This window comes from Centruroides sculpturatus, unplaced genomic scaffold (genome assembly GCF_000671375.1).
Source record: "Centruroides sculpturatus isolate CEXI.00-Female unplaced genomic scaffold, Cexi_2.0 scaffold3, whole genome shotgun sequence".
Lineage (NCBI taxonomy): Eukaryota > Metazoa > Arthropoda > Arachnida > Scorpiones > Buthidae > Centruroides > Centruroides sculpturatus.
The window spans coordinates 1,358,364-1,376,756 of record NW_019384366.1 but is presented as its reverse complement, the minus strand read 5'-3'; the positions used below and the strand labels follow the sequence as shown (position 1 = coordinate 1,376,756).

Here is an 18,393-nt window from a genome sequence, read left to right as displayed (position 1 = left end):
TTTAAATTATTATTTGTTCGATCTGTGTAGGTATTATTATTGGAATTGTACAAATAAATGGGCATACAATAATTTGTGAATTGTAAGTAAACTATTAGTATAATACTTTGTGTATATAATACTATGTTTATAGAAGTTCGTTGAATTCGATTTTTCTGCGTGTACAAACATACAAGAAAATTTTACTTTCTGCCATGAGGGTGGCTGTGATCTGTTATAAATGTGATTAGAATGGGTGAGGGATGGAGAACGAAGAGCGGATTTGATTTAAGTTTGCTCTTTAAACATATGACGTCAAATCTGCGATTTTTAATGGAATTTAGAGATACTAGACTTAGTTTCAGACACTATGATTTTGTAGATAAGCTACAAAATCATAGTGTCTGAAATTGCATTTATTTTTATAAAGTTACAAATTTTATTCTGTGTGTAGCGTCTTTGCAATCAAAACAATAATTCTGGTAGACGATCAAACAACAATTATTGCCAATTTATTGCTATTATATATTATATTATATTAACTACCAAAATTATTGTTTGGATTGCAAAGACGTTACACAGAATTTGAAAATACAGCAACCATATCTTCTATATTACAAATTTTAGTTTTTGAATAAATTAATCAACGTTTTATTTTTAAATTATTGTCTTTTTCTGAAGTATTAAGTATAGAATATTTCCATTAAAACGACTGATAGGATATACGGTACGAGAAAACAAATAGATAATATAGTTTGATTTTAAAAACGTATCATTTGTTTTCTAGCTCCCACGATGAGAGCAATGCCTCCTATGCTAAATAAAGATGGTGCAATGCCCTTTTACAAGAATTTAACTGTCCTCCTTCCTGTTGTGATATCTGTTATTGTGCTTCTTATTGTCATAATCACCGTAATCGTTTGTTTACGTCGCCAAACGGATGATAGCAGCAGAGGAAGTAGCGGAGGTAAGTAATCTTCCTAGAAACGGTCACAAAGAATTTTCGCGTATTACATTTATTATATTACAATTGATTGTCGTAGATGGTCAAGGTAGAAAAGAACGGAACAGTGATCAAATGGGATTGACAGAATTTTCTCAAAAAGGCTTAAAAGACAACGATCCCTATGGCAAGACTTGGTATTATTCTTCACCCAAGAGAAAGCTTGGTGTCGAATCCAGTTTGCATCGCAGTAGGTATACAAGCGCAGACTATGAAAAGGGAATAGTATTTTAAACATTGATGTAACTAAATTTCTATTGATGATCCAATTTTTACTGAAAACATGTATATGAATGTTTGGACAATAATAATGGAAACTATCCGAAGAATAAAATGGATGTTTTACTTATTATCACTTATTTTGACGAAGTCAATTTATTTCTGCAAAATGTTTAAAAAACAAATATCATATTAAGAATTTTTTACAGCAAACTTTTTGCATAAAAAGTTTTATTTTGAAATTTAAATAATTTACATAAACAATTTTAAATATTCTGACATTGCAATATGGATAGTAATGAAAATTTGCCACATCAAGTTAAGCAACGATAAACGGTTATATACGATTATATCGTTGCAATATAAAATTTATCTTTGAATTTTTTTATTTTCAAGTTCGTCAATTGACCAGAGATACGATTAAAATCATGATTTGAGTAACAGAAAGCTAAACGGATATTTAGATTCATTTTATCGTGATACAAGGCTTGATTTTATTCATAAAAATATTAAAATATCAAAATTGTAAATGCGACGAATCATATTCCCTTATCACAATTCATAAGATTTCGAGCCATTATTTTGTTTAATTTTTTTTATAAACACCATTTAAAGTTATCACGTATTTTTTTTACTTTAAATAAAGGTAAGTGTAGTGCATATGTAATTTTAAAATACGTAAGAGGTAAGTGCTAAATTTAGATAATATAAATTTCGATATGTATTTTATTATTTATAGTTAAAATTTCGGATGAAATCTTAAAAATGAATTAGTAAGTTTCTTTTTACGAGATAATTAACGTGAGATGATTTATTCGGAGTGTTACAGACTGGAGTCTTTATATTTGCGCAGACGGTTCTGAAGAAAACCACGAATATGCGGAACCATATGCCACTGTCCCAACGCCAAGATCTCTGATAGAAGATTCTGATTGCAGAAGTGTTCTTTCCTTAATGGTAATGTACTCCTTTTGAATTTACATACTATACATTATGTTAAATTGACGAAAATAATAGATTTTTGAAAAATTGTAGACTGAAACATATAATATTAGACCCTGAAAAATTTATAAATGAATCAAATAAAGGGGGTCCAGCTCAGACCCTCGTTGATGCTTTTACGAAACAATATAAATAAAGAGCTGGCACGCTAAACGGGTGATATCTAATATTTTTAAAATCGCATTTTTTTATGTTGCTATTCCCTATTGCGATTTGTTCTTTTTGAACAGTTGGATATCAAGGATTTTTGCAATATGAGTGCTGCTGAAGACAGATTAGTGAGGGCAAGGCTCCTGTCGTGTTTTAGAGAATGATATTCAATTACTTCAGAATTACTTTAATTACCTAATCATGCCGAATTGAAGTCATGCGGTATGCGTTATTATATTAATATTTACTTTAAAAAACTGAGTGTTTTGGTAAAGGAGTATACAGTACCATAAGCACCTCATTGGATTGCATCTGTTTATGAAACAGCTAAAACAAGTAATATATCTGTTGTTACTAGCACTGTATATATTGTTAATCTATGCAAATTAGGTTGAATATAAGCAACATCTCCATGTGAAACAAGTTATATCTAAACAGCCAATGGAACTGCTATGTACACGAAAGCGTCAACTCAACAGTCATGGCTGCATCTATGGTGAGAGAAGATTTAACATTTTTTTTTTTTTTTGTCGATAATGGAAATAAATAAACTAAAAGTTTTTAAAAAGACAGAAACAAAAGTAAACAGAAAGAAAAAGATAAAATATATAATTATTCTTTGAAGCAGAATGCGCTTGATACCGCCTTATCAGCACCAAAGTGCGTCATAAACCATCATTTCGATATTGCAAATTGATAAAAGATGATATATTGGCCTTTCAACGTAAACTTTTTATCCATAGAAGTAAAGTTTCACTTTCCACTTTTACACAATTCTGAGATAAACAGTTTTTCCTTGTGCAATTCTAGTTTTATTTTGAAAAAATATTACGGTAGCTTTTTCCTGTTTTACTTTTTTCCTTTCCTCTCCCATGCATTTGAAAACTTAATTTAAATTTATAGCAAAAATAAACAGTAAAGCTGACAAAACAAAAAGAAAAAAAACTGATAGAAAGTTCTATTTTCATTTTTTAAAACAAGACATGTGTTTTTTATTGTTAAAAAGTCGTTATTGTTTCAAAGTGAGTTAAACTTACTATTGTTAACTAAACAAAACAAGTTATATCACAGTAATTTATTTTCATAATTGAAAATTAAGGCAATACAAACAAAGTTCGAGTCATTTTTCCTCTTTAAATCCTTTTCATTCCGTCTAGGAACCACAAACAGTAGGCGACTTGAAGTAAAACTTCTAAAAATAACAGGCAAACACTATCAAAATTTTCCATTCATTAAAAATGATCTCGACGTCGACCCCTTTATGTAGGCTACGACGTCTACAAACATTTATTTATTAATTTTCAATTATGAAAATAAATTACTGTTAAAATAATCTTGGGCTTATGTATAATTAAATTATATCTTATTTACCCTACAAAATCCAAACTACTTTTCAAAACCAAGAGTGAATCACGCGATCCTGGATAAGGGAAGAAATAATTTTTGTCACCATCGAGTTTAAACTGATGGTTCAAAAAAAAAAAAAAAAAAACGAAGATGCCTTCCATTGGAAGAGATTATTTGGCAACGATTTTCAAAAAGATAGTTCGAACGTAGAACGCAGACACGCGATTAGATTGGGGAGAATTTACGGAGTTTTGTTTGAGAAAAAGTTTTATAAGTATGATTTTTCCGGGGTAGAACACCAGTAATAGGCAATAGTCTATAATAGAAGTAGAGACATAGTAGTGAAACCTATCCCTGCATTCCTTCTTTCTTAGAAGATCAGGGAGTATTTCCTTAACGAAGTGTTTATATCATTTAAATTGTACGGACATATATCTGTGTACCTCGTTTTCAGTATGTCTTTATGTATTCAATAAATTTTATTGTGTTTAACATATGAATTGTCTTATTTCAAAGATAAAATCAAACTTATGACGTCGCCGAGCAATAGTTTGGAAATCGTTTAAAAATTTAATGGAAGTGCAAAATATCACTCAATATAAAATTATTTAATTAATTACCTAAATTTTAACTTCGAGAGAGTATTTCGTTTGTCTACGTAATTGTAAAGTGTGCACACTTACGCTTCTGTAAGAAATTATGATTTTATTCAAATTAGTCAAAGTTGATATAGCTTGTTTTGAATGCCAGCTCTTTAAATACGAGAATTTTTTTTATTATACTGTATAAGAAAAATATTATTTTGTTTTTGTGTATGTTCTGACTAGGAGTGATTTCTGTGACTATTTTTGTAATTCCTTTAATTTTTTGTAACTTTTTCATTTTTGTTAGTTTTTTATTACAATTAATAATCTTTATTTTGTTTAAAATTTTTAGATTATTTTTGGAAAGTTGTTTTTCCTTTTTCGTTCGACATTAAATTTGCTTACGACAAATGAAAGTTTTAATCTACCTATCAACGATATTTTCTATCAAGTTGAAAAGTTTATTTAAATTCCTACATCATCATGAATATGGGGGGTTAATTTTATTAAATAACAAGACACCAGAAAACCCACACAAATGCAAAAAAAAAAAAAACAGGCAATATTCGGTATCTAGTTTATTTCTGTTGTCTTCTGCATGTACTGTACAGTATGTGTAAAAGCTGCATTATAATGTTTATTATAATGTGCATTATAAAAGCATGTTAAACATTAAAAGGGATTCAAATTAAACGTGTATTACCGCCATGGTTTAGTTGAAGTAACGTGAGCAGTTCTAACAGTTCGGCAGAAAACGTTTATTACTTATTGGTTTATAACAAATCTTCTAATTTACTCGCGATAACTGTTGATTATTTTGAACATGCAGTGGATACTCCTACGTGTCAAACAGCTAATTAATTAAGCAAACCAATATGAAACAATATGTTTCTAGTTTGTTTCATGTGAAACAGATTGTCATTGCTTTGCTTACTTATCTGCTTACCACTTAGAATCACCAAATCGCCGTCAATCATAATATGTTCTGTAAAAATAGTAAAAAGTCAATCGAAAAAATTGAAGAAATGTGATGTTTTATACAATAAAAATGTAACGATTTATTTGTAACTTTTTATATATAAAGCTAAGTCTACATAAAGACACGCTGAGTTTTTTTATAATGAAAAACTAAGCAAGTTATCTTCCGGAATAAAAAGAAATGTTAGTGATTGATCTCTCAGTAAAATTCTGTTGTAATATTAAACAGGCCTATACAACAAGTAAAGGTTAATAAATTCTCACTGTCATCCATCTACCTGTCCGTTCGTTTGTCTGTGTTTCCTTAAATTCCAAAACAGCGTTAGATAGATGAACATCGAGAACAGATAGGGACATCTTAGGAGCAGGAGGCCCCGATTAACTATATAGGAACCACTGACAAATCAAACGTCATGTTATTTCAATTCAAAAAATTTTTCCCTTAAAGGTGTTAGATTACTAGCACGACTCGATTGCTAACGGAAAAGTATGATATACAGGGGCAAGCCACTACTAATTTGAGGTGGAGACGATATATTTTAAATGAAATAAATTAAAAATATGATCAAAAATTGCAGCCTGGCATGGTGACGATGTCACAATAAATAATTGCTCGTTCTTTTTAATTTTCACCACGAAGCTTAAAATTTGTTGCTTTTCAAACTCGTGACCTATTAAATAATTCCTTATTTATCTGAAAAATCTTTATTGTCGAACTTCATGCAAAATGCATTTCGGGTTTTTGGCCTTAATCAGTTGTCAAAATTCTGACATATCTACAATTATACAATAATTCAATTATATAAGGAAATTCTTATAAAGAATTTATACATACACCATGTAGATTTTAAGATATTTCTTGATTCTATATTAATCGTGACAGACATTTCGTATAATCAGTATTAAGTCATGTCTCATTAAAATTTAATATATCGTCAAACTTATCTAGTAATATGTTAATGAAGTTAAAATTAAATATTAAAGTTTATGAATAGCAATTTGGGTCTGAAATATAACATTATCCATATATACATTGAAGTTTTTTCAATGTATTTTATTGATAATGTACCTTGCCATTTTATAAAAATGTTAGAATAAACAGTTATAATTGAAGAAAATCTGTTCTTATAATCAATGTTATCAAAATCATATATTAGAAAAGCTTTCAAGACATTCAAAATAAACATTTGAATAGCAAATCAATTTCTTTAATTTTTTTTAAAAAAATTTTCTTAGTTTATTATAAATAATTTAAACCAAGAAATTAGTAAATTAAATAAAGAACCAGAAGATAAATAAATACTTAAAAGATACATTCAAAAACTTAATTACACGAAAAAAGTAACTTATAAATCTGCTTAGATAGATTTTTATGAATGAACGTATTTATTAATATTTATATTATCTTTTTTTCAAAGGATATAATTTATTCGTGAATTAAATAAAAATTTATCATCAACAAGTTAAATTTATAACTTTTTAATGTTAATGAGAAATTTGAAAGAAAACACTATGATATGCAAGTATAATAAGAATATTAAATAATATTAATAGATGAAAATATGAAAAGTAAACAATGAAAATACTTTAAAGAATAAAGTCGATGAAACATCTAAAATATTGATTAAAAATTACTTTTTTTTGACATTTTAAACCTTTCGATCAGTTTCTACCAGACAGCATTTGTGAGTTATAACATCGATCATGATTTTGATACCATTATTCGTATAATTAAATAAGAAGATTGATGTCTGAGATTATCAGTACTCCTAAGTTTCTTATAAATTTTTCAAAAGTTTATACTTAGAGAACTTGAGAGAGAGAATTTTAAATTCAGAAATAGTTTCAGTAGTGGACAGCTCAGGTGGCGGTGTGTAAAATCGATCATCTTTCCACAAGAAGGATCCAAGTTCTAATCACTTTCAGGATGAACTCCGTTTTGAATAAGATCGGAATTCAAGAATTTATTTCTTAGATGGATTCCGGTAATGTAGAAGTTTAAAATAATGGAAAGGATTCCTTTGAAATCATACCGGTACTATTCCACAATGTCACTAGATATAATTCTTTAGAATAAGGAAAATTCAAAAACGTTTATAGATAAAATTTTTTGTTATTGTTTTGGTTATTCTGAATTACAAAATAGCATGAAAACGTATTCGTTTTTGCTTTGTTAAAATATGTCTTGTAATATTGGAATGAATTTTAATTGAAGTAGATATTTGAATGATTTACATAATATAATTATGTTATTCTTATGAATGGATAAGCCATTATGACGATATTTTGAAACAAATAATGAAATTACAATTTATTTTATATTAAAAGTTGTGTTCCATTGTACAATATAATTTTTTAAATAAAATTTTCTTAGTTTATTATAAATAATTAAAACTAAGAAATTAGTAAATTAAATAAAGAACCAGAAGATAAATAAATATTTACAAGATACATTCAAAAACTTAATTACACAAAAAAGAAACTTATCTTACTTAAGTAACTTAAAAGTAAGTAAGTAAGTAACTTAAAAGTAAATATTTTTTCTTACAAGTTAGTATGAACTCATACGACATTTGAATATATATTTTAATTTTAACATAGAATAGGGAAAAGCAAAATGAAAAAGAAAAGATTATTATAGAGATATTCTTCGAAATTGTACAATTAGTTTTTTATAGAATATTTGAGATTTTACTAATATTTCTTTAATACACAAGGACGAAACGGTTTGAGCTATCATTCCCTTAAGATGTTTACTGTTACCATTCCTTAATTATTAAAATAATGTGTATATTTTGATACTTTAAAATTACATTATAGTTTTGTTACATTTTTATATTGTTTAAGTATTTTTATCACTTTAAGTAATTATTAAAGCCATATACTACGTATATATTTTTTATTTTATTACACAGTTTAAATCATCCCTGTAAGATTTATTTTCAGACTCACCTTTGTTAATATATAGGCTACATATTGAAGTTTAATTTATATATATATAAACTACAGAGCGATCCGTTTGGTTGGGGAAAATTTGAAAATTATGTCATAATAAACACAATAATTGTATAAAATTGAAATTCTGCCACAACGGCGAGGTAAAACGGAATATAATTGGATAGTTTTGTCACTTGACAAAAGTAAAAATTGCAGTGACTATGAAGTTAAGTGTTTCTTTGGATTTATTCAAAAGTTTAAGAAACACTTAGAAACTTTTTTTAATGTAATGGCTGTTAAACATGAGTTTTTTCATCTTTATGGAAAATGCTTAATTAAGTACGATTGCCTAATGCGATGGTATTGTATATGTAAAGAAAAGCGGTCAATTATTAAACCGTAAATCCCGGTGGTTATGATTGTGATCCTGAGAAAGAAGCCCGCGTTTTCGCTACATTGGTGTGTAACCCAAAGAAAATTTTGTGACGGTTGTCTTTGGAGTTTAACTCTGCCGTATACACAATATATCAACGCATTGTTGGACGTTATCTGAAAATGTACCCGTAGTGCTTGTACACACTAAGCAATACTGTTACGTTTTAGATATCTTTGGACAATGCATTGACATCATGTGTATAGCAGGGTTAACTCTAATGAATATATAATTTTCGCTTTTGTCATTTGACTAAATTACCCAATGAAATTCTGTCCTAATGGTGAGCTAAGGAGCCTTACCTCACCATTATGACAGAATTTGAAACTTCAGACAACTAATGTGTTTACTAAGACACAGCTTTCAAATTATCACCACCAAACAGATTACCGTATATATTAAAAATTTAAAGTTCATGTTAAAAGCAGAATTGAGTAGTAAATTCCGAACGTTAATATGATAAATAAATTTATTTATTTTGATAGTTCAAAAAATACAATGTTAAGTAAGGATCGCAAGGAAAAACTTTTCAGAAGCCCTTTACAACAAATAAAGAAAAAAGAAGAAGATACACGAACAATCGTTACACACTAATTGCTAAGCGCAGAAAACAAAATGATAATTATTATTATTCTTATTTTCAGGAATTTTTCAACATATTTGTTGAAATAATTTTCTTTAATTTTAAACTCGTGGTAATTGTGCACGAAGAAACTTATTTAATCGTCTGATGAAAGCCTCAGACATGGATATTATATTAATAAACATGTCGACTTTTAAATTAATTTTTTAGTTCATATTACAATATTAACTTTCTTACTTCACTTATACGAGTTCTTAAAAACTCGTCTGAATCAAATTATGATCATATTGCAGATAGCAAACCATATGATAAATTCTGTTAGAAAAATATTTCTAAACCACAGAAAGTGTAATAATATACAAAATATGGCCAATTTAATATTTAAATTACACTTTTTCCTATATTATACATCTATATACTGTACTTGGAAACAGTAGTGCATTTAGAAATAAGGCGCCCTGGGCACACAATATGCAGATGCCCCCAAATTAATAATGCAACTTTTGCACTGAATGATCTTATTTTATAATTAATTTTTATACAATAATTGTATTTTTTACAGATTTTTAAATATCGAAATGGCAAAGAGTACTGCTACTAAAAACTAGTCATTAGTAAACCTCTACCACTCTGTTTTTTTAAAATATATTCGTAGGCCTATATTAATGCTACTGAACTATCTATGCTTATTTTGCTTCTACTTAAGCTGATAATTTGCACTAATTCTTTTATGTATTGTTTCTACATAAAATCATCTTTCATTAATTTATTGCTTTTATTATTTTATTCAATTTTTGCGTTCCCAAACTCTTGCGTTTCTAGGCCTCGGCTTAGTGGACATAATAGGAAATCAGCCGCTGCTTAGTTAGATAAAAGATTATTTTATCTTGGAATGACATCGAAAAGCTGTTTCATTATCAGTGGATAGACATGATGTAATCTTTGTTAATATGCCGGTAGGTAGAAAGGCGGATATTATTTGCCATTTTCAGATATTTAATGTTTAGTAATTAAGATAATTACCTGTATATAATTTTATATTGATATGAATGAGATAATTTTCAAAACAAATAATAAAGGAGTATAATTAAACCTGTTAATATCTCATTTGTTTTCAAATAAAATTGTAATGTTTTCCGAATACTAACGAAATAACTTTTGTACTAATTAACATAATTTTAATGGTTACTTTTATTTACATCAAATTCTTTTTCCTGTTAATATACTGAGTTTCAGAGTATATTTCTTTTAGTTAATAGCTCATAAAGACCTTTCCGAAAGTTGACTGGATTAACAGTTCCTTAGATAAAAGATTATTTTATCTTGGAATGACATCGAAAAGCTGTTTCATTATCAGTAGATAGGCATGATATAATCTTTGTTAATATGGCGGTAGGTAGAAAGCTAATCTGACAAAAGACTCTCTGGAATAGACTTAATTAAGAAGCGAGAAAACAGTTTTTATTTTACAATGGTTTCTAAATTGAGTTGTTAAATGATATTTAAAAAAGTCAAGTAATTTAACAGTTAAATGTATGTTACTAAATGCTATAATGAAATTTTATGTTGGTCTATGTATTTTTTTAAAAATCATACCGGTATTTACTAAAACTGAAAAATGAATGTTCAGATATTGATCTATTTAAATTATATTTATGTAATAAAAATTTGCTTTTTATGAAAAAATTCTAATATTTTTAAATCGTATTGTTATTACGAATCCATTGATGTTTTATTAAAACAATTAAAAATCGGAAAATATGATGAATCGATCTGGATGTGATAAAGGATGAACGTGCTTCTGTAATAAAAATAATGGTTAGTCGTTTGGAGATTCGAGAGCGATACACCAAACAATTATCACTAGAAATGCCAGACATGTAGAACTGTTGTAATAAATATTCGATAGCGACGGGCTTGCTTGTTTCGCTATTGCATACGGTATATCCTGTCGATAGTCACGAAAGAGTCACGAAGCACTTGGCCAATAGCACACAGTGCAGTGTGTGGCACAGAGTGCTTGACATGTAATTTCTGACTAGGTAGTGTTTCTTGTTCGAAAAAATAAATAGGTATAATAATTACTAACTATAGTACTGTGTAGTATATTACGCTGTATTATAGTTAGAAGTTACTATAATTCATCGGGCAGACCATTACAAGTGTTATTGTAGATTTTCATAAAATATAAATAACATCAATATTTTGATGTTTCTTTGAAAGAACACCAACGTATTTCAGTATTTTCTACTACTAACGCATTTTTTTAAGCAATATTATTGAATATAACTAAAACAGGGTCGACAATCGGGTAGTACCGGAATTCACAACAGTAGGGAAGCAGAATGAATGAGACGTTGGAATTACACCATATCATGATCTGGGGAATAATTATGCTTAATTGTTGCACTGAGCCCCACGTTTTTGCAAGAAGTTCCATTATTGCAGAAGGTACAAAGAAAAGGTTTTAAAACCCTATGTGAGGCTTTTCCGAGATGCTTAATACAGATTTTATTTTCATGGAGAGCTTCATTAGTCAATGACTTTCTTGACAGTGAAGATATTATTTATGGAAAGTCCGCCAGCAAGATCTCCGAATCTCTGTCGCGGAGAACGTGTGGGATGTACAGTACAGTACTAGGGAGACGAATTCCATTCCATTACCCTTCACCAAGAATACTATAGGAACTTCAAGCTGCCCTTGTTCAAGAATGGACTTCACTCTTGACAGAGCTGATAAACAAAGTTATAACCAGCATGAACAATTGCTGTGCGAATTATATGCATGCAAGCAGTAACCATACGCCTTATTAATCATTTTCTGTGCGAAATAATTTACGACAATACTTAGAACTTTTTTGTGTTGTTTTTAGTTTGAGGTAATATAGATAAATTTGCTTTTTAATTGTTTTGCTGAATAAATTTTTATACTGTTCTGATTAGTAGTTCGTGAGATATTTTGATTGTGATTATTTTTGGACATTAGTGAATTAAATTACTATAATATGAATAAACTGAAAAATCCAAAATTTAATGTTTAATTTATTATTAATTTATTTATCTAATATTCGATGTTGAATAACTACTATTTTAAAAAGTATTTAGGGATGATGACTTCATTTACAATGCACCAAGCCAACATTTAGAAAACAGGAAATTAGGGCGAAGCTACTCTCGACTTTAATGTACTGTACTCTTGAGAACTCGTGAGATCATTGCAGGATAGTCGAGGGATATAATATCATCCTACTATGATAAATATCCTATTTCACGTCTCATCTTGATCGCACATTTAATTAAAGTTAAGATCTCATTCTCCATTTTTAATCTATCCGGAATCGCAGGCTTACCGATTCTGTTGAAAACTTACATAATTAAATTACAAGCATTCAGAATTATCTTAAATGGACTAAATCTAGGTTTGTTGTATGCAGATTACGATGGTACTATTTTAAGATAGATATCAAATCAATCTTACAAAAGTCTCTCGGATAAATCTTTCTAATAGGAGGATATCTTAGAGCACGGTTATCCGGACGACAAAATTAATAAATGAAATCAATAGCAAAACTGAAGTAATTAATTTTTTTTCTATTTACGAAAAAAAATACTGTATATTTGTTAACATATGTAAGCTGGAAAGTTAACATAACTTCACTTTAGTAGACATAAAATCAACAGCTAACAAAATACTGTAGTTTACATAGAATATATTTGTATATACAGTACACTATTTTGTTAGCTGTTGATTTTATGTCTACAAAAGTAATGTTATGTTAACTTTCCAGCTTACATGTGTTAACAAATATACAGTATAATTTTTTTGTAAATAGAAATAAAGTTTAATTATTAATCTTAAATGAATCTATCAATAGGCCTAACTAAATTTTTTTCAGTTTTGTTATTAATATTATATGTATATATAGGGCCTATATAGGCCTATAAATCTACATTGGCTTTATCGCTCATATCTAGATTTGTCATCACTGTTGAAGTGAAATATTTAAACAAAAACCGACTTCTTGAAGAAAAACGAAACTATTTAGTCAGACGATGTGACTAATGTCAGACAAATCTGAAATTTTGTAAAAGTAAAATATATTGAACATTAAGTGTATCAATGGTTAGTCATAAATACCTAATAGAATGTTGTTGAGTAAGTGCGTTAGATCTTAAGCGTCTGCTTAAATTCTAACGTAGAATATTTGTCTGTTGAATGTCTATCGACGTCTGAACGTAGAATGTCTGTAGAGCAGGGGTGTCCAACCCGCGGCCCGCGGGCCGCATGCGGCCCAAGGCAAGTTCCAATGCGGCCCAATAAGGAACAGTGGCATACCATGGGTGTCAGCCGCCCGGGGCAGAGGAAAATTTCGGCTTTCCCCTTATTTAAGTATTTTAATTTAAAAGACCAAAATTCAGTTTTGTCACAGAACAAGCAATGAAAAATTCGGCGGTAGTGCAGCGACTTGTTTAAAATAGTTCTATTGAATATTAGTGGAGTATATGAATCGTATAAGCAAAAAAAAAAGGGGGGCAACAGGTACCGCAGGAATTTCTTGCTTAAAAAAATTGGTGTTTCCTCGACTTTCATTAATTACAGACCCAAATAAAACAAAAATTTGTATTTTCAAATAAACTTTTGTTTGTTTCCTTTATAATAAATGAAGTTATTTATTTCTAAGTAAAAATTGAAAGAGTCTGTAGAAGTAATTTTTTAAAATATCCTTGTTGGTGATAAAATTTAATACTTATCCTGATACTTATTACTATAATCTAGACGTGTTAATCCTTAAATATACAAGTATATTTAAGGATTGGGTCACAAATATATTATATGTATTTGTGGCCCAAAACTCCATGACTTCTTCTAATGTGGCCCAGAAGAACAAAAAGGTTGGACACCCCTGCTGTAGAGTCTGCTTATTTTTAATGATGTTTAATGTTGTGTTTTAAACAAGGATTTTTCTTTCATTTTCATATCGCTTAGTTTTTGTTGAACATTTAATATTATTTAAAATTTTATAATTTATAATTAATTAATCCTTATAAATAATTTTGACTAATATTATTTACAAAGAATTAGACTACTATAAATTTCAACACAGATGTAAAGAGTGTTCAACGATGAGAAATGCTGTGATGGATTTGAAAAACTGTTAAGGGGAGAGTCATTAGTATATAGGGTCGAAAGTACTCAATTTTATTTCGCTATACAAAATTAACTATTAAAGATTACCAAGACTTTATACGAGAAAAAATCTCACCGAATTTTATTTAAACAAATCAGCACATTTCTCTGAGTACTCCAGCAGTCATACTGACAACATCAAAGCGGTAGACAATTTCCTGCTATATACGCTGCAGCGTGTCCTGTCTCACAGCGGCGATGGCTGCGATGATGGGCTCCCGAAGATCCTAAAGGTCTCTGACCGAAGTTGCATAAACGGTATTTTTACGTAACCCTATATAAAGAAATCTAAGGTGAATCAGATCGAGAGATCTTGGCGGCCATGCTATCGGCATACCAGACCAAGACTTGCGCTTGCTCCTATGGTAAAGCCATGACTAGACAATAATACTCACGATTCGACTTCTTCGCTATCTTGCAGTGCAAAAAATCTTTATAAAACTTAATGAGATCTTCCATCATATATCACTTGTAGTTTTTACATATCTTAAACCATTCATTTTTATGGCGAATTAAAATTGGGTACTTTCGAGCGGCACATCCTGTATATCTGAAGCCAGATATTCATAGACATAAAATATTTGTTTCTTTTACAAAGTTGATTTTTACTGAGACCTACAAGTTTATGTCGATATTAAAAATCATATAATAACAATATATTAATAAAGTTAACAATAATAAATAAAGTTAAATGATTCTATCAGAAATTCAACATACAATTGTAATTCTGAAGTATATTTTTGAAGTAATATTGTTGTAATATTGTCATAAATTATTGATTTTCTTTTTTATTTAGTACATTAATTTTTTCTTGTTTGTTTTTTTTTACTTTATGTAAGGATAAATGTAAAAATAAATAATTTTATTTTAATATTAAAATTCGTTTACTTTTCTGAAATTGCGGAAAAATCAAAATATTATCATTATGAGAAACTTAAAATTGGAACTCTGGATATTGAGATCGCAGATTTTTGAAGAAACGTATGGCTATGCTGTTTAACACGTAGAGTGATACTACACAAAATGTTGATCTACGTAATCTCACCGAACAATAACGGAGAGAATTACTTGTTATTATATAAGTTTAATGTTACTTTATAATTAAAACTTGTTAGATTTTCTCTCTTACAATATAATAATTATGAACTTTCGTTTCTTCCGTCTCAGTGGTAGCGTGAAGTGTGGGTCGAACTTTCAACAGTTGGGCACGCTTTTACTTAATACCGATCACTCCTTTTCTTTCCTTTAATGCATGTGGAAAACAAGTCAGAAACAAACTATTGCTCTATGAAGTGTTCGAAGATTATAAATATTCAGTAAAACTTATCAATAGTCTTAACTGATCAATATAACTAATACAAAATTGTTATTTAGACATTTTATTTAATTTGGAAAATTGAAAATTTTGGCTAAATTAGAAATATTTTTTAACAAACGAAGTATTTTTTAAATTTTATTTTGTTATTTAATTTAAAGTTTTTCTTTACATTGTAAATGGTAAACTTACATCAAAACTTTGCATATTGCAGCACCCACTTAACAATTTAAGCAATTTTGAGCATCTTCAGGACAATTTTGTTTCTTATCAATTGTCTATTTGTTTGTACTGATTTGGGATTAATTTAGCAATAATTTTTCTATATTTACGTTTAAAATAACAACAAAAATCGCATTATGTTTTCTAAACACATCTTTATATTTTCTTTTTTAAGTTCATTAATTTGCTTTTAATAGTTACTTCACAATAAATAATAATTTAATATGTATTTTGTGCTGTTTACATTCTATTAGAAAATGTTAGAATTGATAAACTACATTAAATAATAGATAGAATGAATGGATTTAATTTCATTATAATTTTTTAAAAGTTGTCAGAATAAAGCAGAAAATAAAAGGTATAAACTATAAAAAGCTATGATATACCTCAATGATTATTTTTCAGTATTATTTATAAAATGAATAAATCGAAGGTAATGTTATATTTAATATTTTTCAGGGAAAAAGCGATGGTCATTATGCTACAGTAAAAAGAAGCCCTCCAAGAATCGTTTCGAATTTCTCTCTTGTAACATCAGGTAAAATATTATGTTAATATTTTAAATTAATTCTTGTTAATGCTTAGTAGACAAATATCTATATATAACAACTATTAACGTGTGAATTAAACTATTTACGAAGATTTATTCGTGTTTTAGGCGATGCAAGAATTTCTAGGCAAGTGCCTTGCACCGACAGACAGGACAATTCTGGATCCAGCCAATCTGCAGGTAGCGAAGGCAGGCCAAGTAGTTTGTCCAGTGAGGGTTATAGGCCTTTTAGACAAGGTTCAATATCTATTTTTCAATAATATAATAATTTTAAATAATGCATTAAAGTTATTGATGAAATATTTGGAAAAAGCTTGAAATTATTAAACTATTTAATTAAGTTCAATGCTTAAAAATGTCAGCAGTTCGTTAGGCGAGAACCAGAAGGTTCTATCTACATTTTTTTTTCGTTTTTTTTGTTTGTTTTTTTAATCCGTTGTTTAACTAATTATCTTTCTGTTAATACTACGTTTTGTCATTTTATGAATATTAGAGGCCTAAAGGTACGTTTTTGGCAAGAAAATTTGGTTCTTCTTGCAAAAGATAGCAAAACTTCAAATTTTAGATTCGTCTGCTTTAAAATTGTCTCTAAGTTAGATAGAAGTTCATCTAATTCTCATTTCATGATCTCCTGATCTGCTTTGATGCCTTTATTGAAATAAAAAGATTCCAGTTGGTTTATGAAATCGCATAAAATAGCAATTTATAAATTTCATGATAATTTGTTATTTTATTTATAAGCATGCAAATGGAAGCAATTTGGAATCTTGCACTTGAATGTATCATTTCTAAGGCTTTCGAATTTGCTTTCAAAACTATTGACGTCACTTGTAAATAATGAATGTTATAGCTAACAGTATTTAAATAAAAATACGGAGATAAAAGCAAATCTATATGATATAGAAGGGAATAAATAAATTTTTCAAGATAACAACAATGAGACATTGCAAAAATTAGCATACTCGTAATCAACCGTTCGGTCTGGAATAAATATAAAATAACGAAAATGACAATTTTCAAAATGAAAAGTTACGAAGCATGTTAACGTAATAAGAGTTAACTTACTAAAATTAAAGAGAATGGTAATTAGTTAACTTACAAATGTAACTCTTGATACTTAATTGTGAATACGACGACAAGTTATATGTTGTAAACAAACGTTAGATGCCTATCGACATTTTTAGAAGCGTTTTACTTTACTCCAGACTGATCTTTAATTCTTGACTATTGGAAATTAAATAAATTATTTATCACGATAACATTCATTACGTTACAAATGTTGATATTAAAGCCATTTTTACGTAAATTGAAACAAGACACTTAGATTGGAACTATTCTTTGTTATTTCATAAGTCTTAAATCTTATCAAATATTTATAGTTGAATTCAAATAACTTCCACTGAGCAACATCAAATAAATCAGAATGAAAAGAAGCTGCTTTAAATTCTTGAAATTAAATTAATTTTAAAATGCAACAAAGTATAAATAACAACTTTTCAACGCAGNCTGCGAAAAATTCGTTGAACTTTGTAGCCATCATTAATGTAATTAATTTTTATGGCCGTTGAATAAGAAATGTTTCTTTCACAAGAAATGTATAAAATTACAGTGCTGTATTAGACTTACGGTACCTAATTTACATACTGTACAGACGATAGTAAACTCAATTTACCCGCCTAAACTCTCCGTAGCGTGGCGCTGGACGGCGGAAAGTACTTCGGCTGCTCGTCCACTATTGGTCTAGATTCGACCAACCTGTCGCGACAACCATTAGTGCTGAGAAATATATATGAAATGGTAAGTATATAAAGTACGAGTATTCGCGTATTTTAAATTCTGAGAAATAATATATTCACTTCTTTTTTATTTAATTTACCCCCTAATCGAGTCTTATATTAAATTA

The 18,393-nt window shown here is 28.6% G+C and overlaps 1 protein-coding gene across 1 annotated transcript; it reads left to right on the top strand.

The window, feature by feature from the left end:
• The first annotated feature begins 680 nt into the window (after positions 1–680).
• On the top strand, positions 681–16,750 carry LOC111642579. Its single transcript, XM_023388939.1, has 5 exons — positions 681–946; positions 1,023–1,172; positions 2,055–2,158; positions 16,400–16,478; positions 16,599–16,750. Exons 1-5 carry the CDS (start codon positions 775–777, stop codon positions 16,748–16,750), a joined length of 657 nt encoding a protein of 218 aa, XP_023244707.1. The 5' UTR covers positions 681–774.
• The last annotated feature ends 1,643 nt before the right edge of the window (positions 16,751–18,393 follow it).